The sequence below is a fragment of the Oryzias latipes genome, chromosome 16, assembly GCF_053564925.1.
Source record: "Oryzias latipes strain Hd-rR chromosome 16, Olatipes_Hd-rR_3.1".
Taxonomy (NCBI): Eukaryota; Metazoa; Chordata; class Actinopteri; order Beloniformes; family Adrianichthyidae; genus Oryzias; species Oryzias latipes.
The window spans coordinates 29,992,825-30,020,131 of NC_136252.1; the positions used below are offsets into that span (position 1 = coordinate 29,992,825).

At 37.0% G+C, this 27,307-nt stretch overlaps 4 protein-coding genes across 11 annotated transcripts in view; 2 read left to right on the plus strand and 2 right to left on the minus strand.

Moving 5' to 3' along the window:
* LOC101175594 (NLR family CARD domain-containing protein 3-like) overlaps positions 1 to 4,082 on the minus strand; it is a 59,694-nt gene extending 55,612 nt beyond the window's left edge. For 2 of the 6 annotated variants that reach the window (XM_078933016.1, XM_078933019.1), the window contains exons 1-4: positions 3,867 to 4,082; positions 2,967 to 3,068; positions 1,977 to 2,075; positions 1,241 to 1,339 (exon numbers count right to left, since the gene is read on the minus strand). In XM_078933016.1, the coding sequence (XP_078789142.1) occupies positions 1,241 to 1,339; positions 1,977 to 2,075; positions 2,967 to 3,055 (287 nt within the window). In that variant the 5' untranslated portion in view covers positions 3,056 to 3,068; positions 3,867 to 4,082. Of the gene's footprint in view, positions 1 to 141; positions 209 to 438; positions 485 to 1,240; positions 1,340 to 1,976; positions 2,076 to 2,966; positions 3,069 to 3,866 lie in introns of all 6 variants that reach the window. The other 4 variants (XM_023964733.2, XM_023964731.2, XM_078933017.1 and 1 more) reach the window with 4 other exon arrangements.
* A 7,155-nt stretch (positions 4,083 to 11,237) lies between these two features.
* sri (sorcin) lies at positions 11,238 to 17,327 on the minus strand. Of its 2 annotated transcripts, none has more exons than XM_023964738.2 (8): positions 17,029 to 17,327; positions 14,268 to 14,309; positions 13,960 to 14,029; positions 13,826 to 13,869; positions 13,479 to 13,626; positions 12,915 to 13,028; positions 12,511 to 12,569; positions 11,238 to 11,552 (listed from the first exon to the last, which is right to left on the minus strand). In XM_023964738.2, the coding sequence occupies exons 1-8, from the start codon at positions 17,077 to 17,079 to the stop codon at positions 11,526 to 11,528; spliced, it is 555 nt and encodes a 184-aa protein (XP_023820506.1). In that variant the 5' UTR covers positions 17,080 to 17,327; the 3' UTR covers positions 11,238 to 11,525. The 2 variants fall into 2 exon arrangements, with proteins under 2 accessions (XP_023820506.1, XP_023820505.1); XM_023964737.2 differs by having other exon boundaries at positions 14,268 to 14,312; positions 17,029 to 17,322.
* Positions 17,328 to 18,792: 1,465 nt separating this feature from the next.
* Positions 18,793 to 20,692, plus strand: LOC144984487 (uncharacterized). Of its 2 annotated transcripts, none has more exons than XM_078933028.1 (4): positions 18,793 to 19,015; positions 19,578 to 19,877; positions 20,286 to 20,355; positions 20,475 to 20,692. In XM_078933028.1, exons 1-4 carry the CDS (start codon positions 18,880 to 18,882, stop codon positions 20,542 to 20,544), a joined length of 576 nt encoding a protein of 191 aa, XP_078789154.1. In that variant the 5' UTR covers positions 18,793 to 18,879; the 3' UTR covers positions 20,545 to 20,692. The 2 variants fall into 2 exon arrangements, with proteins under 2 accessions (XP_078789154.1, XP_078789155.1); XM_078933029.1 differs by lacking the exon at positions 18,793 to 19,015 and adding an exon at positions 19,349 to 19,491.
* A 1,154-nt stretch (positions 20,693 to 21,846) lies between these two features.
* snrnp48 (small nuclear ribonucleoprotein 48 (U11/U12)) lies at positions 21,847 to 26,893 on the plus strand. Its single transcript, XM_020710374.3, has 9 exons — positions 21,847 to 22,102; positions 22,205 to 22,318; positions 22,642 to 22,702; positions 23,611 to 23,691; positions 24,767 to 24,940; positions 25,104 to 25,225; positions 26,228 to 26,328; positions 26,433 to 26,558; positions 26,685 to 26,893. The coding sequence occupies exons 1-9, from the start codon at positions 21,956 to 21,958 to the stop codon at positions 26,782 to 26,784; spliced, it is 1,026 nt and encodes a 341-aa protein (XP_020566033.1). The 5' UTR covers positions 21,847 to 21,955; the 3' UTR covers positions 26,785 to 26,893.
* Positions 26,894 to 27,307: the final 414 nt, after the last annotated feature.

Consider the following 27,307-nt stretch of genomic DNA (forward strand, 5'->3'; position numbering starts at 1 on the left):
ATTTGTTGCTTCCATTTTGATGGCTTCACTAGAAGAAAAATAATAAAAAAAAACAAAATTCTACAACAATAAAATTAGCAGTAAGACAAAGGATGGAAACATAAAGGTTACCTTCCCCAAAAAAAGAGAGAATGATCTAACCTGTGTATTCTCCACTCAAAAGCTCACTTTCAATTGTTTCTTTGCCAACTGCTGTTTCCCCAAGAACCTGTAGAAAAAAAACGGATTTAGAAATGAAAATTAAAAAACAACTTTTAGATTCAACAGCTCAAGGCCAATTTATTTCCTAAAGTGCCTTAAAGCAACTGCTACTAAAATAAGGAGCTGTGTGTTATGAAGAGAAAAAATGATAAAAGATTTTATCAAATAAACAAATAACACTTCATTCTTTCCACCCAAAGTAACATCCATATTTGATAGAATGTTATTGTCACTAACCGTTTTTTCTTGTCCTGTTTGAGCCTCTGGTGTGTTCTGGTTAATCCTGCATAGAACGTGAAATTTGTTAATTTAAACACTAAAACACTTTAAGAAAATGAAAGAACATTGACAGAAGACCCACACCCAAAAAATACATTTGTTTAAACAAACATGTTGTAAAACAAATCAGGTCTTCTCGGCTTCCTAAATGTGACTTTACTTTGAAAGAGAGAAATATTTTCAGTTCAAGTCCATCTCTTGACAGACATGATTTTGTGTCTGTTGTTAGATTTAAACATTTTCCTTTCTCATTATTCAAGGACTTACAGTCAATTTTAACTCACGGCTAAAATGTGGCTCAAATTACTTTAAAATAAACTTTAAAATATACTTATAAGGCAGTATTGCAAATGTAATTGTAAATGAGTTCCATCACAGTGAATCCTGCATGCTTTTCATGTTTACCTGCTCCAACACACCTGAACAAATGACTTTGTTCACCATTTGAATCAGAGCAGTTAAATAAATCAAACATGCAGAGCAGAAGAACAACATTTGTAATCACTAGTCTATTAAACTTGTTGCGTACAATTTTTACTCAGTTACACAAAAGATTATTACAAAAATAACAAATCAACAATCAAAGCGGCTGAATTCAGTAGTCAGATCTTTCAACACATTATACAGCATCTATAATGTTTCAATGCATAAAAACTTTGCAGACACTGAAAAAGAAGCCGACTGTTTACTCTGGTCAGAGTAAAAAAAAAGTTTAGCTCAGTGCTGTGAGATAAACATCTAAAATTGTGGTTTTATTTACTTGTTTACTTCCTTGTTGAAACCCATAGGAGAATCCTTGGACATGTCACTTCTCTGGGACACAGAGCTTGATGAAGAATCTTTTCTGTCCACCTCATTTCTGTAACAAACAGAAACTTTGATCAATAACATTTTTTACTTTACCAACCATTTAAGTCATGATGTTCGTCAAAGGAACACAGTTGTAGTACTTAGTACTTAGTTATACTTAACCCCTTGAGGCCTATTCATACGAATACACATCAAACCACTTTGGCTCTGAAATTACCTTAATTTAGCATCTACATGAACTATTTTTTGCATAACTGGAAATAATCTCAGACGTCAAAGGGTTAAAAAGGCAAAAATGTGATTGAAAATGACTTCTACTATAGTGAATCCTGCATGTTTTTCATGTTTACCTGCTCCAACACACTTGCACAAATGACTTTGTTTACGATAAAATTCAGCTCTTCGGTTCTGCACTTAAATCCAATGTGTTCGAGCAAAGAAATAAATAAAACATGCAGAGCATTTTCAAAACATCTAAAATGTTTCAATGCATGCACACTTTGCACACACTGAAAGAAGCTCAAAATTAAAAATATAAAAAAAAATTTAAATTAACAAACAAGTAAAAAAAGGACATTTTTAACACAAAGTTTTATCAGAAATAATGTCTCATTTATGATCAGTGGAAAAAGAAAAGTTTAGCTCAGTGCTGTGAGAAAAACATCTAAAGTTGTGGTTTTATTTACTTGTTTACTTCCTTGTTGAAACCCATAGGAGAATCCTTGGACATGTCACTTCTCTGGGACACAGAGCTTGATGAAGAATCTTCTCTTTCCACCTCAATTCTATAAAAAACAGAAAGTTTTATCAATAAAAGTTTTGTAAATATGATTGTTTACAAGTTCTACAACAGTGATTCCTGCATCTTTTACATGTTTACCTGCTCCAACACACCTGTACAAATGACTCTACTATAATATTTAGCTCCTCAGATCTGCATTTGAATCAAATGAGTTAAATGTTATTATAGCCTCTTTAAATTTTTCTTGCATGACATGCGCAATTTACAGACACTGCCACAAGCTGAGTGTTTGACACATTTTTTAAACATATATATTTTAAATCAACAATCATTTTTCTTTAGATACAAAGTTGGATGAATGTTCTCATTCATCCAGGTAATGTTGTCTTTAAGTTAAATCATGGCATCTGGATTGAAAGTCCTCTTTCTTTGAAACCTTTCAACCCACGTCCAAGTGGCTTCATCAGTCTGAGTGGTGCTGAGTTCAAGTCCCACATAAATATACTCCAGGTGAGTCTCCCACATTCCTGCCAAGGAATGGCTCATCAGGTAAAACAACAAAGAGAAACCAAAGTGAAAAGATTTGACTAGTGTCTCCACTGAAGATCCCAGCATCACTCTCAGAAGAAGACTGACAGAGGATGGCACCCTGGACAGTAGAAGCAATTTTGGAAATACCTGTGTTTGCAAGCACAGGTATTTCCAAAATCTTTTGAATGTTTTGTAACATATGTAGTACTGTTTAGCCCCATTTCTATTGGGAGGCTGAATAACAAACATTATTACAATGCATCTGTAATTTACAATTAAAAAGAAGTTTAGCCTTCTGTAAAGGCTGATGGAGTTAATGTTACAGCTTTACCTGATGTAATCTGTTGTACTATGCACAATGACAATACAGCAAATCTAAATCTAATCGTGTGCTGTGATTTACCTCTCAGGTTGGTTGTGGTTCTCATGATCTTCAGCTAGACCATCATTTGAGGAACGAGAAGTCTCTGCTTTATCCTCTGATTCACTCATGGTTCCAAAATGTCTTTGTTAAAACACAACAAGACATAGACTTTACTGTCAACACTGTGGAATAATTTCCCCACAGCTCCCATTGGGCAATGCTGGGATTGTTACGGTAAACATCAGGTTCAAACTTCAGTCTGAGGGATTTGTTTCTACATAAAGACTCACTCCAATGAAAATTGTGTTTTTTGTGTTTTTAACAGAGTTTTTCTGATGATGGAGGACATTTATAAAGGAATCAGCGTTCATAACTGCATTTCTGAGTATCTCTTTATTCAAATCATAGTGAATCGGGAGCAGGTTAAAAAAGGCTGTTTGAAAAAGCTCTTAGTTGTGAAGCAACCACCCAATTGGGTGGGGCCAAAGTCTCCCTGCTCCTCTCCATTCTGATCCATCAACTTGGAGCAAATAGATCCATGAACATCTTCATCTTCCTTCTCTGGGCTGACATCTGGCTCATAACTGCACAGCTGGATAGCTCCAATATCACTATTTGTGTTGCTCCACTAAAGTTAGCTTGGGGTTGTGAGGGGCAGTAACCTATCAGGAGAGTGTAAAAGACATTAGCAGGAGCTTATTTTCTGCAGAGTCCCGCCTACAACTCAGAGGTTAATTTCTAATTAAATCCTGCATCTCTTCAGAAAGTATTTCCAAGAAAACAACACAGCATGCTTTCAGAATGGATCAAAATATAAATGGAGTAGTACTTTAAAATAGCAGAATGTAGCTGCATCACATGCATACTGGTAATGAAAAAATCCCCAATGGCACAAACTGCAGACCCTAACAGGAAAAATCAAATACAAACATGAAGTACCTTGTGAACAGCTTGTTTTGTTACTGATTCAGACGCAGTTTTTCAGGTTCTTCACAGCTGCAGGAAGGCGTCAAGGGGTTGCTGGAGCTACTGTTGGGCAAAAGTGAGGTAGAGCCTGTACAGGTCACCAGTCTGTTGCACGGCCACACATCCACAGACATTTGCATTCACAGTAATTTAAATAAAACAATTAACCAAAGTACGTTTTAGGACAGTGGGGGGAAAAACGCCCAGAGAGACAAGGAGTATATGTAAACGCCACACAGAGAGGTCACAGTTGGGATTCGAACCATGGCTTCTTGTTGTGAGGCGAAAGTGCAGCCCTGTACTCTGCAGATAAAACAGAAAAGGTACAGTTAATGTGTTAATTACACATTACATTAATGTGTAGAGAGAACCTATATACCAATCAATTTAACAGCATAGAAGAAAAACGATGGTCACAATAGGTCATCAAAAGTCGCAGAATGAAGATTCTTCTGTCAGTTCAACAGAATGTCAGTTTTCAGTCTTCAATCTCATTGTACAGTGGACAATAACAATAAAGCAAATCTAATCTAGTTGTGTTTAAAACAAAAACAGTTTGACTTTGCTGCCACCTACTGACAGAAGCCAGAAGTGCATTACTTCCGGGTGTATTTTTGTGTGTGTGGTCTATTGTTTACATTATTCATCATTTTTCTCTGTTTTTTTCCAAGTTGGTTTGTTTTGTTCTTGCTCAATCCAAAAAATCCAAACATATACCAAAACAGATAAGACAACTTGTTTAAACAGTCGCACTTTTTTATCGATTTATCTGTTTTAAGCTGTTTTAAAGCAATAATACTAATAGAAACACTAATACAAAGCGCACGTTAAACCTAGTCGAATTATTAACGCAGTTCAGCCGCTGTTTTGGGGGGATTTTTACAGGTAACTATTTGAATTCAGTGGGACATTTTTTTAGTTTCGATTGCTCCGCTGAACAGGCCGGAACTACGGAAAAACCCGTCTGGTCGGTTTAAAACGGCGCTATTAGATGTACAGTTTCAAGGTTGATGTCAAAAAGTCTTAAACTACGTCATCTGTGCCCAGAAGAGACCAATACAAGGATTTAACATAAGATATAAGCATTTTTTCCTTACCGTTTCGCGCCCACAGCCAGAAAAAAATCGCCAAGGCAGAAAGTGAAACTAACAGACGTCAAAACAGAATATAATCCTAAACTTGTGACAAAAAATTGAAAAATAAATAGGGGAAAATAGAAAAAAAATGATTGTTACAAACGAGCAACGCGGAATTAAATTTTTATCTACATAGCCAATTTACTTCATAACCATAAAGACTATTTCACAAAAGATCAAGTTAAACATGAATTGGACATCTGACGTTTTCTTATTGTGTTATTATTGTTGTTTTTATTATCTGAAAGTTTTTTTAAGTTCTGAGGGGGGTCAATTTAAGCCTTTATAGAATTTAATGAGAAACGTTTAAGAACAATTAATTTACAGCAAATGGCGCCCTCTAGTGTACATAAATAAACATCTGGCCTCTACAGAAACAATGAAGTGAAATCCAACTACAGCTGACTTTGCTTATCGAACTCCACTGAACTGAACTCTACGGAAGATGATTAGGGCCATGGAGAAATAAAAAAAAAGGTCATAGAAAATTCTGACTTTAATCTCAGAATTCTGATTTATTCTCAGTATTCTGACGCAGGTCAGAAGAAGAAGAAAAATGAAAATTTGTTGTGAGTTTAATTATTTTTATTTTTGTACTTTTATTATGAAATAGTTGCAGCTGAAAGACCACTTTGAGTGAACACGGAAACGAAGTGGGTTTTTTTTTCGATTCAGGGAGAATGTAATTCCTGTTTCTCTCAAAGCATTGTCATAGTTAAAAAAAATTGGTTGAAATTTTCCTTCCATTGTTACCAATGAGGAGGAGGTGACAGAAGAAACAGGAAGTCGGGTGTGGAGAAACTGGTCAGGAACTTCCACACTGAAGGGGCTGAGTGGATCTTAGTGAGGGAGATTGGAGTTAGCAGCTGGACGATGTGGTGATATTGCTGGACTACTCACTTCTCAGCTGGTCAGAGCATATACAGTGGAAAAGGAGGAGGAAGTTCTTCAAGCAGGGACTGGCCCCGGCCCGAGCCAAACCAGGCTGAAGATCTGATGAAAAGCTGACAACTATCCGGCAGAGAGAGGCGGTGGTGAACAGGAAAATTGAAAGGCAGCTTTAAAATATGTTAGTGATATTGCTAATAGTATGGAAAAGGTAGTTACAGAAAACTGACAGTCGAACAAGTTTTAATTGACCTTTGACGCCTTGTTGACCAAATGCCAGAAATGATGACTCTTCTCCCCTTTGCTTTAGCTTTCCATTCACCAATTACAGTAGTTGAGACTAATGGAAATGAGAACTTTTAGTTTTATGTGCAGAATCTAATGCAGACAAAACATAAAATCACTCAAAAAAGTTAACTTAGTTATTTAATCCTTTTGAAAAATTTTTTTTTTAAGTTAACTTTAGTTTCACAAGAAAATATCTCCTTAATAAATGCTTATTAAACTCTAAGCTCAAACTTTATTTATTTATATAGCGCCTTTCATTCCACTTGAAAACACAAAGTGCTTCACATAAAAGCAGATAAAATACTCATAAAATAAGAAAATTATTTAAAACAGAAAACACAGGACAATCACAGACAGATAGGACCCCTCCCTCACCAGATTCTTCCCTCCACCCAGTTCCCCCAGTAGAACACTGAACAAAAACGGAGAACTGAAGCCTGAAGAAAAATTCTGGCTTGGTACTGCTGTGATGAAACAATGTAATGGGGATCCATTAATTCCCAGGCCTGGCCCGACCACGGGGGCCAGTACCACAGTGCCTGTCCAACACAGATCAGCTTAGGGCCCATTCCATGGCTATTAGACCACAGAGCGGGACCCCATCCGGCCCAATGAGAACGAGCACCGCAGCAACAGCACCCTCTAGAGGTTAAGATGGTGGTGCCCCAGAACAAGAGGAAACACTGGAGTAAGAAACATCAGAATATAAATTTGAGTAAAATAACAATGATAAAAATAAAAAGATATAACAATGTTTGTTAAAAAAACGTAAAATTATTAAAACATAACCTTAAATATAAATATAACGATAATAATAGTACTTAAAAAATGTATTAAATAAAAAAATAGATAAATTAATAAATGGCTAATGAATAAAAGACATAATAGCCAGAATAAAGAGATAGGTCTATTAAACTTCAATAAACCTCAACTTTGGTATGATTTATTTTAACATTCTTTTAATGGTTTTTAAATGTTTGGGTCTTCTTATTTAAATGATATTATGTATGAGCCCGCGCAGACCCTGAGGTCCTCTGGCACGGGCCTCTTGGTTGTTCCTAAGGTGAGGGCCAAAACACGTTAAGGCCTCGTTCCACCATTTTGGTTCTCACCTGTGGAACGGCCTGCCAGAGAATCACAGGGCCGCAGAGTCTGTAGAGGTTTTTAAGAAGAGGCTCAAGACCCACCTTTTTAATCTGGCTTTTACATAACTTTGGTAATTGCTTATGCCTTTTATTCTTTATCCATTTATTAATTTATGTATTTTCTTTTCTTAATACATTTTTTAAGGACTATTATTAGTATCTTTATGTTTCTAACAAGCTACTTATTTTATTGTTATTAAACTTATGATATTTAAGGTTATAGTCTGATGTTGCTTCTTACTCCAGTGTTTCCTCTATGGTATCCTTTGTTCTGGGGCACTACCGGCTTCACCTGTGGTGTAGGGGGTCCTGTTGCTGCATTGCTCGTTCTCATTGGGCCGGATGGGGTCCCGCTCTGTGGTCTAATAGCCATGGAGTGGGCCCTAAGCTGCTCTGTGTTGGGCGAGTGCTGTGGTACTGGCCCCCATGGTCGGGCTGGGCCTTGGAAAGAATGGATCCCCATGCATCGTTTCCTCACAGCAGTACCAAGCCAGAATTTTTCTTTAGGCTGCAGTTCTCTGTTTTTGTTCAGAGTTCTACTGGGGGAACTGGGTGGAGGGAGGAATCTGGTGAGGGAGGGGTCCTATCTGTCTGTGATTGTCCTGTGTTTTCTTATTTTATGACTATTTTATCTGCTTTTATGTGAAGCACTTTGTGTTTTCAAGTGGAATGAAAGGCGCTATATAAATAAATAAAGTTGGAGTTTAGATATTTTGGGGATCACAAAGGACGTTACCATGGGTTACCCCCTGATCAAGGCAATCAGCCAGACCTGGAATATCCCACTGCGATGACCCTGTCCCACGTTAATGGTTGGTATGGATCTGGTTGGATGGTAGGAATATAAATCGCTTCATTGATTTAGTCGATTAATCGTTACACCCCTAGTTATATTAGAGACCACAATAAAATGTATATCATATATATATGATATAATATATATATATATATATATATATATATATATATATATATATATATATATATATATATATATATATACATATATATGAAATACTTTAGCTTGTACGTGTTTAATGTGCTGCTTCTAGCATAGTTTGTCATGAATAATCAGCCCCAGGAATTCCATTTCTGTAAGGCTCTCAATTGTGACATTAATTATTTTTATTGATCAAGCATAGCAGAAGTCAGGTTTCATAGAGTTGTATGCTTTTCCAGATAAAGTATTTTTGCTTTTAAAAATGTATTTTCTTTATGGCCAAAAATGTCATAAGGACGACAGTTTTACTCTCAAATTATGTAGCTGAAGATCAGAGTATTAAGTAAACTTATTTTTACTCATGAAGGTGACTTCTGAGACAAATCTTTAAAACTGAATTTAAATATAACTAAAACTGGATTTGCATGAATGATATCTTCCTTATGTGGGCAGAATCCACAGCTTCATGTGAACTTCTTGAGTAGCCTGAGGTATAAATTGGGATATCCGCTCTCTGTCGCCACTCACCATCATCATTGCACTGAAGAAGGTAAGTAAAACGTCTCCTTTACATGGTTTTTTCCATCACCAATGTCTATTGAATGTTCATTGAATGTTATTTTTCCCAGATTAAAGCATTGTTATAGAAAAAATGTGCTGTGTCTAACTGTAGAAAGAGTTGGTGAAAGCTAGGCAAAACTCCCTTCTGAATGAGAAATTTGGTTTAATTCAGATTTGATCCACATATTTTCCTCTCTAATTTTTTCGGAAACATTTTAGGGTAAAAGAATTGTATTCTGTTATTCCTAACAAATTATTGTCATAGTTCTGTCTTTTACTTACCAGGTATTTGTTTTTGTTTTTATCAATGACTTAGATGTTTAACAGATTTGCTTTTTTTTTTTTTAATTGATAGTGACAGTTTCAAAATGTCTAAGATGAAGACTCTTCTCGTGTTTGCTTTGGCCGTCTATGTGACAATCATTATAGTACAGTGTAATGGACCGGTGAGTAGTTTGTGTCTTTGATACGATTCTAATTAAAGAACAAATGCTCATACTTTTACACATTAATTTTGAAAGTAATGGATTGTTTTCTTTTATCTGTAGAAATTTGGAGACATTGTATCAATTCCGAGAAAGTGTCTTATGAAACGCATCCCTACTTACAAACACTTTTCTTTGTAACAAGGCAACATATTCCATCACATGGGTAAGCACTGAGCTAAGTGAATATGAAAGAACAGCACAATTATTCCTTTCAACAACATTCCATTCAGTTCATAATTAGTTGTTGTCAATATTGGTTAATTTTAAATAATCTAATTCACTGACCTAAATTCAATCCAGAACATCTTTAACCAAAACTTCAACCAGTGTGACTCAGAGATAAAAACCTGATACTGAAAAGTGCAGGTGAAGTTTTCCTGATTCCTTCTATCACTTCAAGATAATCAAGTATAAATGAAATGTGTACAAACAAACAAGTAAACAAAAATGAATGTCAAATCCATTCACAGTTTAGTTTCCCAAAGTTCAGTCCACTGTTGTTTTTCCACATCCAAACAATCCAAAGGGAATATTATTAGAACATAGAACATGGTCACACGTCTTTGCTAAATTCAAAGTGTTTCCACACATAAGACTGGAATGAAGGACTGATCAGTTTTTGCTGCATCACATGTGTGTTGTCTGCTGTGATGACACTTTGTCTTTCTTACAACATATTAATATAAACCTACGGTGTCTCAATGCAAACAATATTTTCCAATATCGATTTATCTCATTTTGAAAGGATTTTGTAAGGGTTTAGGACGATTCGATTTGATTTACATGCAACAGATTGATCTGGTTGGATCACAGAAATAGAAATCAATTCATCGATTAATTGTAACACCCCGAAAGGATGGTAATAATATTATCAAGTTTAAAAAAAAAAACAAAAAAAAGGTGGACCAACATGTTCTCGAAAGTTTAGGAAGAAGAAATACACGGGTAATGACTTTTTACTTCCCTTTTTCATTAACTCTGTTGAAATCAGCTGCTGTTCTACAAAACCACAATGTTTGGTGTTTACAAAGAACTCACCTAAATTCTTCTGCTTTTTCCTAAATGTCTGTTTCTATATTAAACCAGGTAAAAATAGAGGAGGCCGCATCATTTTTGGTAACCTAGCAGTCGAAGGTGCCTACAAGGTAGAAAACTACCTAGAGGATTTGAAAAATCTTTGCATAAACATAAGTAAGGCAGCCATTAAGAAACGCATTCATGTTGTACTTGATACTGGAGACTACCATCTCCTAAAAAACAACTGTGAACATGCTGCTACATTTATGCGATACGGAGTGTCATATTCAAACCAGGTACGTGTCAAATTCGTTTCCATACATTGTTCTGCTATTTGTCAACTGAGGCTTTGAAAATAGCAAAACTCAAAACAAATAACATGTTTGGATGTAAAAGAGCACAAAACTAAAAGAACTACCGGTATTTCTATTTTTCTTACATCTGCTCTGTTCACAGCCTGGATCACTTGCAGCAGCAGCCATGTGGTGCAAAGGTGAAAAAGCATGTCCTGAGTGGAATGAAGCTCTAAAAAGAATGAAAGCAATAACAGAAGAAACAGAGCACTGTGGTTCCTGTCAAGAATCCTCTATGATCGGCTAACACATGGGAAGCAGGGTTTCTTCCTCCTTTGCTCAGTTATTTCTGGACGATGCTTGAAGTAAAGCTGGGAAGTAATTGTCTGATGGTTTTCCTTTCATTAAAAGTAAATAATCCGGTTTCACTTCTACATAATGGTATAAAACTGTGTGGTGCTGTGAGCCAGAATGGCACTGAGATACACCGTCGTACCAAAATAAAGTCTGTTTTACAAAGACTCACACACAAACGACACTACAACAATTAAATAGTACATGTATATTAAAGATAAAACAGGGGAAGGATTAGTCTTTTATACATTTATTACAGTGTGGTGCATTACATGCAAGTCAGGATTAAAACCAACACTAATTAATTAAAGACTTTAAAACTGTGAGGGTTAAGGGTTTTTAGTAAATACATACACAAGTATGTGTAGTGGTATAACCAGTTACATAATTGTAATTAAAAAAAAAACAATGGAATGTGTCATTAAGATCCAGTTTGTAATGCAGTTCTAAATGTTAAAAGGGCATACAGTTAATCAGAAGCCGTAAAAGCTGCTGCATCCCCATCCTTCAGTCGTCCTCTCTTCATACGCTCATAGTGACCTGAATGAACTGAGGAGACAGAAATGTTGTTGTGTTACTGTTACAACCTGACTGATGAGACCATTTCAAACAGTCCAAAGAAAAAAAAATCAGACACAATGCAGCTCTGATGGGGTTGTTGTACAAATAAAGCCATCATTAAGATTTTAGTAGAAATAAATAAATGTATTTATTTATTAATAAATAAATGTATTTATTTATTAATAAATAAACATATTTAATGCAACAAAAACTTTACCGTCTGTATAAAACAATACTTAAGCAAGCATATTTAAACACCCACTCCAAATAAAATCATCTTTTTGTTGTTTTTTTTATATTCATTCTTGAGGCATTTTTCTCATGATAGTGGATATATTTAAAAGAAAATGAAGCTTAAAACTGCCTGAGTATTTCTTTATTAAACTTGTTGTGCATCAGGAACAGACAAAAAGAGTTGGAAAACAACTGTGGCTGTAATGTAGAAGTTACAATCAGAAGGCCATAAGTTCTAAGCTTAGAGAGACAATTGATCCATGATTGTCTTTGTTTTCCTCGCCGAGCTGGCATCTGGCTCACATATCTAATATTTCTCTACATATACAGTAAGTTGCATCTGTAATGTTAGGTTGGGGGTTTGAAGGGCTGTCATCACACAATTCAGAGGCAAATTTCTAATGAACTCCTGCTGCTGTGCAGAAACTATCTCCTAGTAAACAACACAGGTATTTTGCTTTTGGCTAAAAACAGCATAACCTTAATTTAAAGACCAGAATGCTTCAAAAATAGATCAAAGGATGATCAGAGTGGGTCTTTAAATGTTTCTACATGTCCAAATATGAATCTCAACATCCTTAGTTCTGCTATGAAATATTTAAACAATTTCCTTTTAATGAAAGTGATTGTTTAAAATTCTCTAAAGTTACAATAAGACAGAAAAAAAAATGTATAAATGTAAGATTAAAAAATTCCAAAGGTACAAACTCACATCGTCATACTGAAATAAGGCGCCTCCACTCTGGTTTGTGTCCCTTCTTCGGAATTGATCTAATAGAAAAAAAAGATGTTATATTAACAATAAGTATGTTTATTCTAAATCATAAAACGTACTCAGAGTAATTGGCTGGATCTGAATGTTTATGCTATCAACCTGAACTCTTTCTTCGCACAACTTTAGGTGAACAGATTTGAAAGAAATCAGAATAAATCAAAGGGTGAATAAAAAAACATGTTGGAAACTTTAAACATTCAGAGTAAAAAGCTCCTCCCTTAAGGTAATACCAATCTACAAAGCTCTGAAACAAACTGGTAAAAGATTAAAAAGGTTGAAATAAAGTTTATAAAAAGACGTAGTTTCTAAATAATGTCTGATTTATTTTGGGTTTTACTCACCGGTCAGAGCCCGCAGTTTCACGCTGCAGCTGACAAAATCATCAAAGGGGATTTTGCCGTGGTTACTGTAGCGCATCATGATGCAGTTCATGGCCTGAGGGCTCAGGTTGTACCCTAAACAAAGACATATGCCATTTAAATATGGATTTAGGTTATCAGAAGAAGTTTAAAAAAAAGGTCTCCAGGACTCAATTTTTCTAAAAAGTAACGTTTTTAAAACCATTTTCTATTATGGAGCCATCCTGGATAATTGAGTCTTCTTTACATGATTTTATCACATATTCCTTTAAATGAGCTTCATTTAGATAACGGAGATGCCGAGACAGACCGTTGAGCCAGAAACTGACAAGTTTAGAAACCATGTACCGGTAAAAAAAAAAAAAAATCCTTTCAATTCCAGTTATTCCTCTGAAAACTGCAGTAAACAAAAACCTAATGTCATACCACGGTTCAACAAGAAAAATGAGCTGCAGCTAAACTCCAGAATGAGTTGAAGATAAGGTATTGAGTCTTCAATCTGCAAACAGTTTGAAATAGATCAGGGAAAAGACGTGTGACCCTTACCTAAGGTCCTGATGGCCTGCTGCAGCTCTTGGCCCTCTATTGTTCCACTTTGATCGCGATCGAAGGACACAAAGGTTCCCTTCCAGCCGTTAAGAGCCTGCCAGAGATCCCTGAACTCGTTGAAGCCCATGGTGCCCGACATGTCCCTCTGAGACAGCAATGTCAGTCAAGGACCTCTAACATCTCTGATGTAAAAAAAACTCACCAAAAAATATTCTAAATGTGTCCTAGTGAAATTGAGAAAGTAATTTAGGAAAAAGACATGACAAATTAGAAGGACTTTATGGTACAGATGAATACTTAGTAGTACTGACTCTGCTGTACAGCAGTTTGTTTAAAAAGGATACGTCCAGCATGTTGATCATAAGCCTGCAGGTCTCCAGGCTGAAAGCTGGGAATAGAAGCGCTTTTATTATATCTAATATTTTTTTTTTAAGTTGAGAAAGTTTCAGAACCAAAGAACAAAAGCTGCTGCTCGTACGTTTATATGTGCCGGAGATGCCGGACTGAGTGAGGCAGGCCTGCAGCTCATCTGCTGTGATCTGTCCGTCCTGGAGAAACGTCATTTATTTATTTAGCAGATGAATAATAACATCCTCACACAAGACAGGATAAAAGAACAGGAGATAAAACTAGCTTCTCGTGCAGGTTGATAGAAGAAGCCATGAAGGCTTAGGTTCAGGATGACGACCAATAACTGACAGTCGTTGCACAAAAGTCACAGGAAGCAGAATTGCCAAAGTGAAGAAACTTGACGAGGATTTCATTTTCCTTCAGTGGGTTTCTTACCTGTCCAGCCACTGCAGAGAAATATCCATAAAGAGGATCTTGCTGCTAAAACAAACAAACAAACAAACAAAAAACTTCATTCAAAAAAACAAGCAGCTACTCAAAACTATATTTTTAATTAAAGGAGTGTTAAACTTTTAAGATTAGAAGAAACAAACTAAATCAGTCTCTTTACCACTGCCTAATTTGGACAAAGAAAAACAAAAATGTGACTCATAATGACTTATTTATCAATATTTAACCTTGGTTTTAATTTTTTTTAATTATATTATATATATTTAGAAGTATAACACATGTATTTTATTTTATTTTTAAATAAATTTCTATTAAATCCAAAAATTTAGGACAAAAAAGAATTTCCGATGTTATCTTTCCAGTATAACAAGTTATTCTTTGTATCTTTGCTGAGTGTTAAACCACTTTTATCAGTTTTTATCTAAAGACACGAATGCAGAGAAGACCTGTGAATGACCTCTGACTAACCTACAAACTGAAATGACCTTTGATCTCCTGGAAAAGATTCAGAAAACCATAAGGAGTGTCACACTTGTCTAATAAACCTGTGGCCATGTCGCCATAGGAAACGGTCATTTCATCATTTGCACTGAAAAGTACCTGCCACAATTAAAAATAATACATTAAAATCAAAGTTTTTTTTTTTTTTGTAAAACCATGTTAACACTGTTTAAATCACTTAATGTCCAATATAATTCATTTAAATTTAAATACTAACATACTTGGGTTAAAAATATTATGAGGTTCCATTTGTGCCAAAAATATCAAAATGTGTTTTTGCGTCTACTGTTATGTCTTTGGTCCATCGTCTATGTCTACTGATCGTGTTTTTGCGTCCACTGTCTATGCTTTGGGCTCATTGTCTATGTCTATTGAACGAGTTCATTTTACATTGGTTCATGTCTATGTATTACTAAGCAATATCTTCTGCATGCCCATGATTCTTTGATTATTACTTTGTATTAACTTTGTGATGTATATGCTTGCTTTATCCTTAAACTTTATCTTTGTCATTGTCCTTATCCCATGTCGTTAACTACGGCGTCAGGAAGATCCTTAGCAACCGTTGCTAGTGTCGTTTGCTACGTCGTCTCACCATGTCGTCAGGAAGATCCTTAGCAACCGTTGCTAGTGTCGTTTGCTACGTCGTTTCACGTGTCGTCAGGAAGATCCTTAGCAACCGTTGCTAGTGTCGTTTGCAACGTTCTCTCACCATGTCGTGTCCTTAGATCTTGCTGTGTTTCAAATTTTGCAAAGGTCGTCAGAGAAGTCTTTTGTACGGTCGATAAATTGTTTCCCGTATTATCACGGAACAAAACACTTTAAAAAAAAAAAAAACCTTTATTGACAATCCTGCAAACGCGCACTGCCAGAAGGGGGGGGGGTGCAGCGTACAAAAGTTTCACGTTCCCGTTTAAAGTTATTTAGAGTATGGCTTTAATTTAATCTTATGATGAAACTATTATTTCAAATTATTTTGAAAAATGACTGATCTTTATAAAATATGTTGTTACAAATCTGATGGATAAACGAGGATCAGACGGGCTAATAAGAGCCTTATGTGGTCCCGAGTGCGCCATCTCATGGTCACATAAATAGATTAAAAAGAAAAGCTCAAAAACCAGTCAGTTTTCGACTGTTATATTCATAATTAGTGACTCGACCCACTAAAATTTGAGAAGGTAACTCATCAAAGATATTTTAAAGGCCTCCTTGCAAGGCCCCCGTAAATCGTTCAGCGGCAAAAAAAATAAATATTGCCATGGACTAATGACTTGAGGGTTTATTTCTGAACAAATACATTAAATCCACACCAATGTGTTTGTAATTTTATTATTAATAAATCAGCCACGTTTTTCATGATCAGAACACAGCACATTCATAAATAGTCTTCGTAAAATGTTCATATTTATTATGTGTCATTCTCCGCGTTAAATAGAAGTAGTTCGCCTCCAGATCAGGTGGTGGCGGTAATGCGCCACTTTGTTTTCGTGTCAAGCGTTGTATGCATGCCCCCCCCCCCACCCCCCACCCTTTCTGGCAATACGCGTTTGAGGGAATATCAAAATAAAGTTCATATTAAAAACGTGTTGTCATGGTTAACCCTGACGTCTGCTTTGATAAACATTTCTTTTTCGTTCCGTGGTAGTACAGGAAAAAATTTACCGGCTGTACAAAGGACTTTTCTCACGACTTTGGCAAAATTTGAAAAACGAGAACATCTAACAACAAAACACGGGGAAACGTCGTAGCTAACGACAGTAGCAAACACCCTAGCTAACGACAGTAGCTAACGACAATAGCTATCGACAGTAGCTATCGACAGTAGCAAAGGTTGCTAAGTCCTGACGACAAAGTGAGACGACCAAAGTAGCAACGGTTGCTAAGTCCTGACGACAAAGTGAGACGACCAAAGACAGACAGTGGACACAAAAACAGATTTTTGGCACAAATGGAACCTCATAAAATATATATCTTTTCGTTATTATTTATTATTTTAGTTTTTGTCTTGTGATTGAATCTGATTTTATTTATTTTTAAATCAAGGATCATTATATTAAAATTAAATAAATAAATCTTTATAACCATTTTATGCATTGGTTTGATGATTAAAGTTGAGAGAAGGAAGAAGTCTTGTTTTAGTTTTTATAATTAAAGCAGCCTCTAAACTGCAGGGGACGGGCGTGTCACTCTGGAAATATTTAGAGTTTATTCAGGATTCAGATGCATTTTTGGAGTTCCTTACCATTCCTGCTGGGAATCCTCCTGGTGGGGCTCCGTATCCAGGATAGGCCATTTGAGGAAATTTATCAAAGGAAAAAAAAGCCAATTAAAATCGAAGCTTCGCTGTTTTCACAGGGTTGTTTCTGCCGGTGGACAATAAAGTTTCAAACCAAAGTATGGCCACTACAACAGACAGAGTCGTTTGTTTTGTAGCCTCCGGCAAAACTGAAGGGATAACACAGGATCTGTGGTTAAAGAGAGAAAAAGGGTGAAAGCGTCAGTCTGTTTCCGGATTCTTTCTAGTGGCCAGTTTCCTGAACAATGCTGCATTCTTATTGGAGGAGAGGGACCACGTGACCTCTTAGGCCGTCCCATTCCCATGCCCTGGGGGGGGGGGGGGGGGGGACTGAAAATGTTACTGTTATAAATAAATAAATACATAAATAAATAAATAAAAGTGCTGGCCATGTTTGTAGCCACATCGAGCCCTGTACTTGAATTTTAACTCCTCAGGTAAAAGTAAAATGTACGGTGTTTCCACTCCCAGCTTGATATCACTACTGCTAAGAGTACATTTGAGGACAAAAATAGAAGAAATGTAACAGTGTAAATGTAATATATACCACCTAAGATATGTTTAGTTAAATTAAAAAGCAAGAGAATGTAATGGTGTTATGACGGTCCAAATACATAACCTAAAAAACCAACATCAGATGGAACTTTTTTTTTTTAAACAGAAGAAAAAAAACTATTAGGATAAAACGGGCCTCAGTATTTTTTTATCAGTCTCTGAGCCAAAGTGGGTGCAGTCGTATTTTATTGTGTGTCATATAGATAAGACTTTTGTTGCACAGTTTGTTGCATCAAATTTAACCTACCCTTAGCAGGAGGATAGTGTAAAAAGTACAATTCATTACACAGAAAAAATACCTTCCATCCATCTTTTTCCACTTATCCAGAGTTGGATTACTGGGGCAGCAGTCCATGTGGAGGACCTCAGACCAACGTCTTCACAGAGGGTTCCTTCCATCCTGTCATGGGACACCAAGATGCTTTCAGACCAGCAGAGAGACATAGCTCTTACTTTTAACAACCACCACTGGGTTTGTGGATTGCTGCTCCGACTGGCACAAGAGACCTTGAACTCTGAAACATGAAGTCGTAAAAGCTCCACCTCTTCATTCACCCAAGTGTCCAGGACACACGACTGAAGGTCAAAAGACATTTCTAATGTCCAATATCCAAACACGATTTTGGTTCCTCTCCATCATTCCCCTCTGAGCATTAGTGCCATTGCCCATGTGGGCATTAAAGCCTCCTAGAAGAACAAAGCAGTTCCAAGTCTGGTACCCTTCCTGTACTGCTGTTCGGCCCAAACGCCACATCCACAGAGTGCAAGGATGCAAATTCCCCAGGGAGAATCCCAACACGTAACAGCTGATCAAACACATCCACTGCAGAAGGCAGCCTTCTAATGTAGGCTACTCCAGAATGCAGGAAAGCCCAACCCCTCTAAAGAAGATAATCAAATACATAAATAATAAATGATAACAATTACATCCACTGAGCTGTATTTTACTGTAGTTATTTTTTAATGTCTCTAACATTAGAAGGATTTGCCAAACATAATAACAACTTTGATTCATAAAAATCTTTAGCTGTGGCGGCAAATGACAAAAACAGACCTGCAGTGTTGGAATGATCCTTCACTAGAATGCATTACATCATAAGTGACCAATCTCGCCCAATCAGCGTGTCCTTTGAGGTGACACAGTGGCTCCTGCAGAGAGCAGAAATACCCAGAAGTCTGCTCCTTTATTTAGAAGGCGAGCAGAAAGGAAGAGGCTGTTTGTTTTCCCTCGTCTAAACAGGAATGTACCCACATAATCCTAATCTTTGGGTCATGCCACCTGTGTGTCCTCGTCTTTGTCTACATTCAAGCATGCCAGCCTACCAAGAAGAAGAAGAAGAAGCAGCAGAGGATTTTTCTTCGGTGTGTCATCACACGGGTAAATACAAGTTTAAAGATTGAACTGCATTTAATGAAAGGCTGCTCATTTTTCCCAAGGCTTTAAAAAGAGATTTCTTACATACTCTCATCATTTCTATTTTATAGTTCTTGCAGTTTATGAAATTTATTTAGATCCAACATAAAAGCAAGACTCTCATCAAGAAAAATAATGGAATGACTAAATCTCTGAGGCTAAAATGTCTTATCTGACTAGAAACTTTCCAGATAACTATCCAGACATTGTGTGCATGTGTGAGCATTTTTGTTTGGAGCTTGAAGACCTGCGTGGCCTCCCGTCAGGAGAGTCTGCGCACTATGACCGAGTGCCAGTGTGACGTCAGGACTGCAGATCTTATTTTCCGTCCAAGCACAACAGGCCTCCGCTGAAAGGACAGGAAACAGATGGATGCAACACAGGATTCAGACCTGAAGACCAACCCCTTTGTTTCCTGCATCAAACAGCCATGTCTCTTTGTAATGAAAAATTGAAATGCAATTTTTAGTGTTGACGATTCAGCTCCTCGTGTCAACACCCGATGACTTTGCCCCTCTGCTTTCAGGGTACCAAAACCTCATCTGTCAGGCGGTTGATGCTCAGTGGTCTTCATGTGAACCTCCCACACACTCAGGAGTCTCCAGCTCTCTGTGCGTGACCGACCAGGAGCAAAGCATCTCCTCATGGGAAAATCGAAGAACCATAGCTGAAGATGATCAAGAGGAGATGCAACATTTCATTGAAAGTCGCTGCTGGAGTGATGGAGTAAGAACAGAAACTCACCAGTGTGTTGATGTTTATGAGCAAAGGGACCCAGAAGGAATGAGCCCCCTCTGGGGAGGATCTCCACTGATTTATTATGGAAGTAAGTTCAATATAACACATAGTTATATGGAATAATATCAAATATTTATTTTGTTCTTCGAATTCTATTCTATTTGATCTTGTTTGGGCAGTACTGAAACCAATTTTGTGTGAAAAAATTTTGTGTGACAAATAAATGAAATCTGAATCTAAAATGTAAATCAATTGAAAATCCAGAAGAAAAGAAATCCTTTAATAGGAACTAGAACAATGTGTTTGCTGATACTAAAAGCCTGTGGTGAACGTTAGACTTTAATTTGCTAATTACAAATGTTTTCAGTTTGTTCATTAAGTAATTCTTCTCGTCTAATCTTTTTTGAATGTGTTCGGATAAGCATGTCATCTTCTACAAATGTCAGTTTGTGCATTTGCCAAACTAATGTTTTGTTTTTGTTTGTTTTTTTTGCAGTGGCAAGAAATGTTGTGGTGGGAGTGGAAGTGGTGGAAGAAGTGGCTGTTGAAGATACTGTTGAAGTAATGTAAGTACTTTCTGGAATAACAAATATACGATCTTGTATTCATACCTTGATTTTTTTTCTTTCAATTTGGACATCTTTCAAAGAAACTTGACATGCGATTGCTGTCTTTTTCTTCACAGAACAGGGGATGTGTTTACAGATGGCCTCATGGATCCTGAGTTTTTGCAAGGACACCTGTACCCCACGTGAAACTGAAATGAATTGAAACAGCTATTTACATTTCAGTTGGTCACTTTGTGTGTGTTATATTTATGTCATTCTCCTTCATGTCTTGAAAGTAATTTGAGATCAATAATTATGCCATGCGGAACTGTTTTTAATGAATTTAATATGTTTATATCTGTCAGTCTCTCTCTCTCTATGTATGTGCATATATTTATTAATGTATCAGATGCTGCGCTGCTGCCCTCTGCTGGTGATAATATGTACAGTACAGTTCTAAGCAGTCAAATGGAGTCATCCTGAAACAGACCACTGCAGCTACTAGGTTATTTGAGAAAACGGTACAAATTATGTATTTTAAAATAGTTTGTTGTTCTGCCTCGACATATATTTAGAATGTTGTTTATTCTCGAAATAACCCAAAGTATTTGAATAAAACAAGGCTAAACTGGAACGGCTACATCATTGTGCACATTTAAGCTTTTGATTTTACTTACACCAAGCAATCTCTCATGACCATTCATGTGCGGAAGAGCCATTACACATTTATAGAAGCTATAATGGTTGAGTGAACCTTCCTTAACTTTAGTTCTCTTCTATTGCATCAAGTTTTCATTTCCTCATATTTTAGATTCACTGTCAATGTTCAAAATCCCTTTTTAAAGGTAAAAATATTCAGCAATTCCACTATTTTGAGCCAAGTCGAGTCAAATTGAATTTTGAGGACCCTCCCAAATCATCTTTTGATCTATTTTATTAAAAATTACCAGTGGTCTTCCAATTATTATCTTGATCTTTTTAGCCAAAATCAAAGACATGTTTAGTTTTCTAATAGGACATAGTTTCTGAAGAGCAAAAGTAGTTCATTAGAAATTCACCTCTGAGTTGTGGGTGGGACTGTTGATGTAAACATGTCACATCGTCCCATGGTTAAAATACTCTCCTGTAAGCTTAAAGCCCCTCACAACCCCAATTTAACAATACAGGTGCAACAAAAATGGCGAGCAATAGTAGTTTTGAGTCAGTTGCCAATTTGAACGAGGAAAACAAAGACGGACATGAATCTACTTGTCTGCAGGCAGATGTATCAGAATGGAGGGGAGCTGGGAGCTTAAGGCCTGCGAAATGCAGCACTTATGTCAGTGCTACAAGCTTTTTCAGCTGCATTTTTTTTCATCTGGTCCGGATTCACAACGATTTGGGGGGACAAACGCTCAGAAAAGACATTTTAACAGTAATTTTCCTTAAATGTTTTTTCCAATTTGAGAAAAATGCTACAAGGACAAAACCACCAAGGGAGTTATCAAACTACATTTCTTAGAAAGCACTTGCGAGGAAGTAGTGTTACGTCATCACATCGCGCCGAAATACAACAAACTTCCGTCTCCGCAAAGGAAAGCAGAAACGTTGCTGGTTTGGATGGGGAAAAAAAGACATAATGTCGGATTCGTTCCAACCAAAAACCGATGAGGATCGCCTGAAATGTCTGCAGGAGCTGACGGAGTTCACGGAAAAGTGCAAAAAACAGCTGCACGACATCTTTGAGACGCTGGGATGGTCACCGGATTACAGAACCTCCAACCAGGTGTCATGATCATGATGATCACAGATCAGCAGATCCGCACCTATGAACCGCACTATGGAGTGAGAAACGGGGTGTTTTCTTGTCTTTTTGGGGTGATTTTAGGAGCCATTGGAGCAGTGTCCCTATGACCCCGACCACAGAGTCCCAGCCAAGTCCATGGAGAAACACAAGACATCCTGCAGTCTGAGAAAAATGGGCTACTCGGCTGAAGAGCAGGTGATGCAGAGAGAAACTAAGCAAATATTGTCTTCTTTGTTTGTTTTGTTGTTGTCTGCATAACTAAACCATTCCAAATCTTTCAAATTTTCTCTATGCCTAACACATTTATACATGATTTCAATTTCATTTTGAAATTCCACATCAGATCAGTCTGAAATTTATTTTGTGAGATAATGGGCTACTCGGCTGAGGAGCAGGTGATGCAGGTGATGCAGAATCTACTGATGAGAAATGCACACTATGCAAATATTGTGTTCTTTGTTTGTTTTGTTGTTGTCTGCATAACTAAATCACTCCAAATCTGTCAATTCTTCTCTTAGGCAGAGATGTACGATCCATCTGTGTGTTATGAAAACAGCTCTGTCAGAAGCTTGACAATGGGTGAGTATTCAGTGGAAAAAAGACAAAAATTGTGTTTCTAGCTGTTCTTTAGTTCAGGTTTTTATTCATAGTCATGAAAAAATGATTATTTTTTCTGTGATCTTCTTGATATTCAATCATTTTTGGATTGTTTTGGTTTAGAACAACAAGAAACTCCAGCTAATTTGAAGGAATATAAACACTTAACAGTTTCCACAATTATAGACGGTTTTTAAAAATTTCAGCAGTAAAACAGATTGAAAAAGATAAAAAGTGAAAGGCACAGATATATCTGATCTACTTATCTTAATTCTAATTAGTCTGCAGCATTTCTTAGCATTATTTACAATTTTCCAAATTGCTCTAATAATTTACCTTTAAACAGCTTTTAATGAGTATAACCTCAGCTATTTATTTTTTTAAATATTTTCTTTACAGATATTGTTATATTATGAAACGTTATTTCCACAATAAATCTAAAACTGTAGTAAACCAAATGGTAAACTACTAGTAAATTTAAAAGTGTTCAAACATAAAAAAAATGTATAAAGAAAATAGTAAAGACAAAGTCAAAATATTAAAAATGACTAGAAAAACAAGCAAAACTTTCCTAAAATATTTAAATCCTACATAGATTTATTCTAAGGCATGTCACAATTATGCTTCATTCCTCTTGTTTGTTTAAAAACCAAAAATTTCAAAGCCAAAAACCTTTTACATGTTAAATTTTGAATGAGTTGGCGTCATTCCTGTCTTAGCTGATGTGATTAATAAACTCACCGATTAGAGATTACTGAGGGTTCATTCATAAACCCTGAAAGAACCCTCTATTCCTAATTCATAAATTGATGCAAAACCGTGCTGATAACATTCATGCATGTTGAAATTGGATCATTTTGGTTCTCTGACAGTTTGTTTTTGTCTGACAGACAAGGCCACCCAACACCAGGTGATCCTTCAGGCTAGATCTGCAGCGCCGCTGATGAAGATGGAGGGAGTTTTCTGGCAAGGTATCCGCTCCTGTTAAGGAGAATACAGAACCATTTGTGTCAGATGACCATGTCTGCCACTCTGTATTAAGATCAAATATGTATTTATTGTTCTCTGGAGGAGAAACATGGCGGCTACAGCAGACAAGAATGACTTTTCTTTTTGGTTTGATGTCATTTTTTTCCTGTGTGTTCTTTTTGCAGCAACAGGGGTGAGTATTACAAGAGGTGGGCTGTAGAAAGTGCTGCTGCTCTGGTTCAGGCTTGCCTGAAAGCGTGCAGTATCCTTTAAAAAAGAATATCCTTTGAAACCTTCAGAAGGAATCTGCAGGGTCATTGAATTTACATTAAAGCAGGCTTTTCCCTCTACGTGGTGGGGAAAGTTTAGACTTTTAGAATGTTACTTTTATTCATATAGGCATACATATTGATATATTTTTGATCTTTCCATAATAAACAGTGCATTCCTGTTCCATTTACTAGACAAATCTTTAGTTTAAAGGTCTGAAATGCGCAAACAGTTGGAAGTGCAGCAGATTTCGAATGTAAATTAATAACAAAAATGTGAAAAACGTCAGCTGGAAAAGTTGTTTTTATCTGTAAAGAGATTTAGTTGTGAAAAAAAGTCTGATATTCAGTCGCTCCCATTTGATCCTGATAGACTCATGTTTTATTATATCAAGTCAAGTTTTAGGTTTAAACCCCAATAAATCAATAACCAATAAATAACTTATTTTTAGAGCCTCATTATAAAAAACAATTTGTGAAATACAAACACATAAAGAAGGTATTATTATTCAGTAATTTTTTTCTATTCTTATTTTTCCCCCCAACGTGTTTAGCTTCTATTATTAAGGTAAATCAGCACATGGATTTTTAAACATTATTTAATTCTCAGTCTATTATCTCATCTTTGCAAGGCTATTTAATCAAATATTCTTACATTATAAATGAAGAAAAAACAGAATTTTGTGTCTGAAATTGCACATGCCAGTCTGTGGAGATGACAGACGCTGCTGTGTGAATGACGGACCTACAGATGAAGCAGATGTTCGTCTGCTGGTCGCGTGCTAACGCCTCCCTGATCCTCCTGCAGGTCAGTACTCCGGCGAAGCCGTCGACGTTCCTCAGAACCACAAGCGGGCCGTGTGCGATCTCACCGTCGCCGATCGATTGGCTCTTTACGATCACGTGATCGGCGCCCTCGGCCAGCAGAAGGAAGGCAACAAAGACGATCTCTACGTAGATTTGGTGTCCAAACTCCAGAAAGGTGCGAGTCACTTTCTACAGAGAACTTCCTTCAATGATCAACTGTTTAAAACAGACATAGCTGGAAAGCAAATTATCCGATTTTTGAGTCTAGCAAATGTTTTAAACAGGAACTTTTTTTTGTTTTGTTTAAGCACTAATGTGTGTTTTTGTTTTATTTGCAGATGACAAACAAAATGAGCCAAAGAGTCACCTGGAGCTCATAGCAGAGATGAGGGACTACAAGCGGCGGCGTCAGTCCTACCGAGCCAAGAATGTTCACATCACCAAGAAGTCCTACACTGAGGTAAACCAACCAAGGAAGTCACAATTTCCCTTTATCTCCAACCCTTCACTACATTTGGGGTTTACTTTTTTGCTGCTTAGTTTGTCCTTCCAGCCTCTTCATTCGTTTGACAAAACAAGTTTTGACACTTGAAGACCCACTCTGATTAAAAAAACGTATTATTTTGATAATGGAGGACATTTATAAAGAAACTTGGGCTTAAAATTTTATTTCTGAGTATTTATTTTATTGAATCGTGAATCGGGAGCAGACGAAAAGTGCTGTTGGAAAAAGAGCTTGTTCGTCCGCCAGGTGGAGGTTCCCAAGGGCTCCCTGCTCCGAGCTCTTAGCAGTGGAAAGGGGAAGGGAATGAACTCCTGCTGCTCTGCAGAAAATATGTCCTGATTTTGGCTAAAAATGGCAGAAACGCAATTAAAAGACCACTGGGAACACTTTGAAAATAGATCAAAAGATGATCGGAGCGCTGCTTTAAATATCTAACACACTGGAAATCTAAGAAGGACTTGGTGCTCTGACCTCTTGCCTTTCTGTTTGACTCAAAATTGACACTTGAGTAGTTTTTAAAGTTGCTAACTTCGGAAATGTTGCACACTTTAACTGGCCAGCAAACCATAGAGCATTTTGTGCATTATCTTATCGAGTACAACAGAAAACGACCTCAGCGCTCGGCGCTTCTGCTTTCCCGCTCAAGCTGCTCTGCAGGATGACGACACTCTCCCCTCCGCTTCAGCATGACACTAGTTCCACCTGCTGGCTGTAAACAAACCCTGAAGGAGTGGAAACAAACCACAAAACTGTTATAATATAAACTACAGGTTTAAACAAGGGGGCGTGGCTTATTTTCACTGTCTTCACAGAAAGCAAACAGTTCCAGAAAACGTTCATTGTATGGAAATATGCTGGCGTGCAGCAGCTGCAGTCTCTAATCAGTGAATACATCTCCTGTTAATGAACCTGCGTCAGGTCAGACGCTCATGAATGACATCATATTGATCCCTGCAGGTGATCAGAGAAGTGATCAGTGTCCATTCAGAGGAACTGGCCCGTCAGTGGAAAGAGGAAGAGGAAGAGGAGTCACAGAGATCTGAGCCCTCCTGCCACAGGTACAGATCCCTCATGTTCATGTCCCGCATATTCTGGTCGAGTAGGACTTAACCGCCGTGGGCGGCTAAGGCCGGTTTACTATAACAGGAAGTTTCCCTTTCAGTCGGCGGCTGGATCAAAGGCGGTCGGCGTCCACAGAGTCTCGTCACTCGCACGGAAGACGTCATCGCAGCCGGGAACGGAGTCCCGACAGGGAGAGCAAGAAGAAGAAGAAGAAAAGGAAGGAGAGGTCGCAACATTTTAGTCTCCCAAATGATCAAAACTGCTTCTAAGAATCGCAACATGAAATATTTATTATGTTAAACTGCAGAATATCTTCTGAATGTTAAAGATCACTTTGGATGAATCTCAACAGGGATTCCCGTTCTCCAGAGGATCATCATCATCATCATCACCACGACCAGAAGAAGAAGAAGAAAAAGAAGAAAGACGACAGAGAGAGAGAAAAGTGCTGATCAAATGAAACTCCTTTACTCTCAGATGTAGAAACATGTCACCTCATTTCAAATTCACACGGTGAAGCGATGTAAACTGGAATAAAGTTTTTGGAATAAACATCACAAATCTGTTGATCCTTTTGTTAAAAGATGTTTTAAGGCGCTTTTCATTTTCAGTTTGATCTCAAATGGACTAAATCTTCTCATTATTAAAACATTTGTGCGTTTTTGTGTCTCTACACACTAAAGAATGTGTTACAGAAGCGTTATGACTAACAGACTTTCTCCATGGGGTCAAAGGTCGTCCTTGCTCCAACTAAAATGCAGGAAACATTAAAATGTGCCTTTTGATTCATTCTGCGAATACTTTTTGACTTGGCGGCCCAACATTTCAATCAGTATATTGTTTTTTTTGTTTTTTTAATAAATAGGGCAAAGCTTAAATGTTTGTCATTTTTTAAATGTTAAAATATGAACAGAAAATGAGTTTTTCGTGGATTTTTCTCTTCACTAATGTTGGATTCTGGAGCAAATATTTCTC

Excerpts from the sequence above, each read along its gene's own strand:
- snrnp48 (XM_020710374.3), top strand. The coding sequence starts at position 21,956 with ATGTCGGATTCGTTCCAACCAAAAACCGATGAGGATCGCCTGAAATGT. Across the intron at positions 22,103-22,204 it reads ATTACAGAACCTCCAACCAG|GAGCCATTGGAGCAGTGTCC; the intron begins GTGTCATGATCA and ends GGGTGATTTTAG. Across the intron at positions 23,692-24,766 it reads GGAGGGAGTTTTCTGGCAAG|GTCAGTACTCCGGCGAAGCC; the intron begins GTATCCGCTCCT and ends ATCCTCCTGCAG.
- sri (XM_023964737.2), bottom strand. The coding sequence starts at position 17,079 with ATGGCCTATCCTGGATACGGAGCCCCACCAGGAGGATTCCCAGCAGGA. Across the intron at positions 14,313-17,028 it reads GAGGATTCCCAGCAGGAATG|CAGCAAGATCCTCTTTATGG; the intron begins GTAAGGAACTCC and ends TGTTTGTTTTAG. Across the intron at positions 13,870-13,959 it reads CATCTCCGGCACATATAAAC|CTTTCAGCCTGGAGACCTGC; the intron begins GTACGAGCAGCA and ends TTCTATTCCCAG.
- LOC144984487 (XM_078933028.1), top strand. The coding sequence starts at position 18,880 with ATGTACCCACATAATCCTAATCTTTGGGTCATGCCACCTGTGTGTCCT. Across the intron at positions 19,878-20,285 it reads TCCACTGATTTATTATGGAA|TGGCAAGAAATGTTGTGGTG; the intron begins GTAAGTTCAATA and ends TTTTTTTTGCAG. Across the intron at positions 20,356-20,474 it reads GAAGATACTGTTGAAGTAAT|AACAGGGGATGTGTTTACAG; the intron begins GTAAGTACTTTC and ends TTTTCTTCACAG.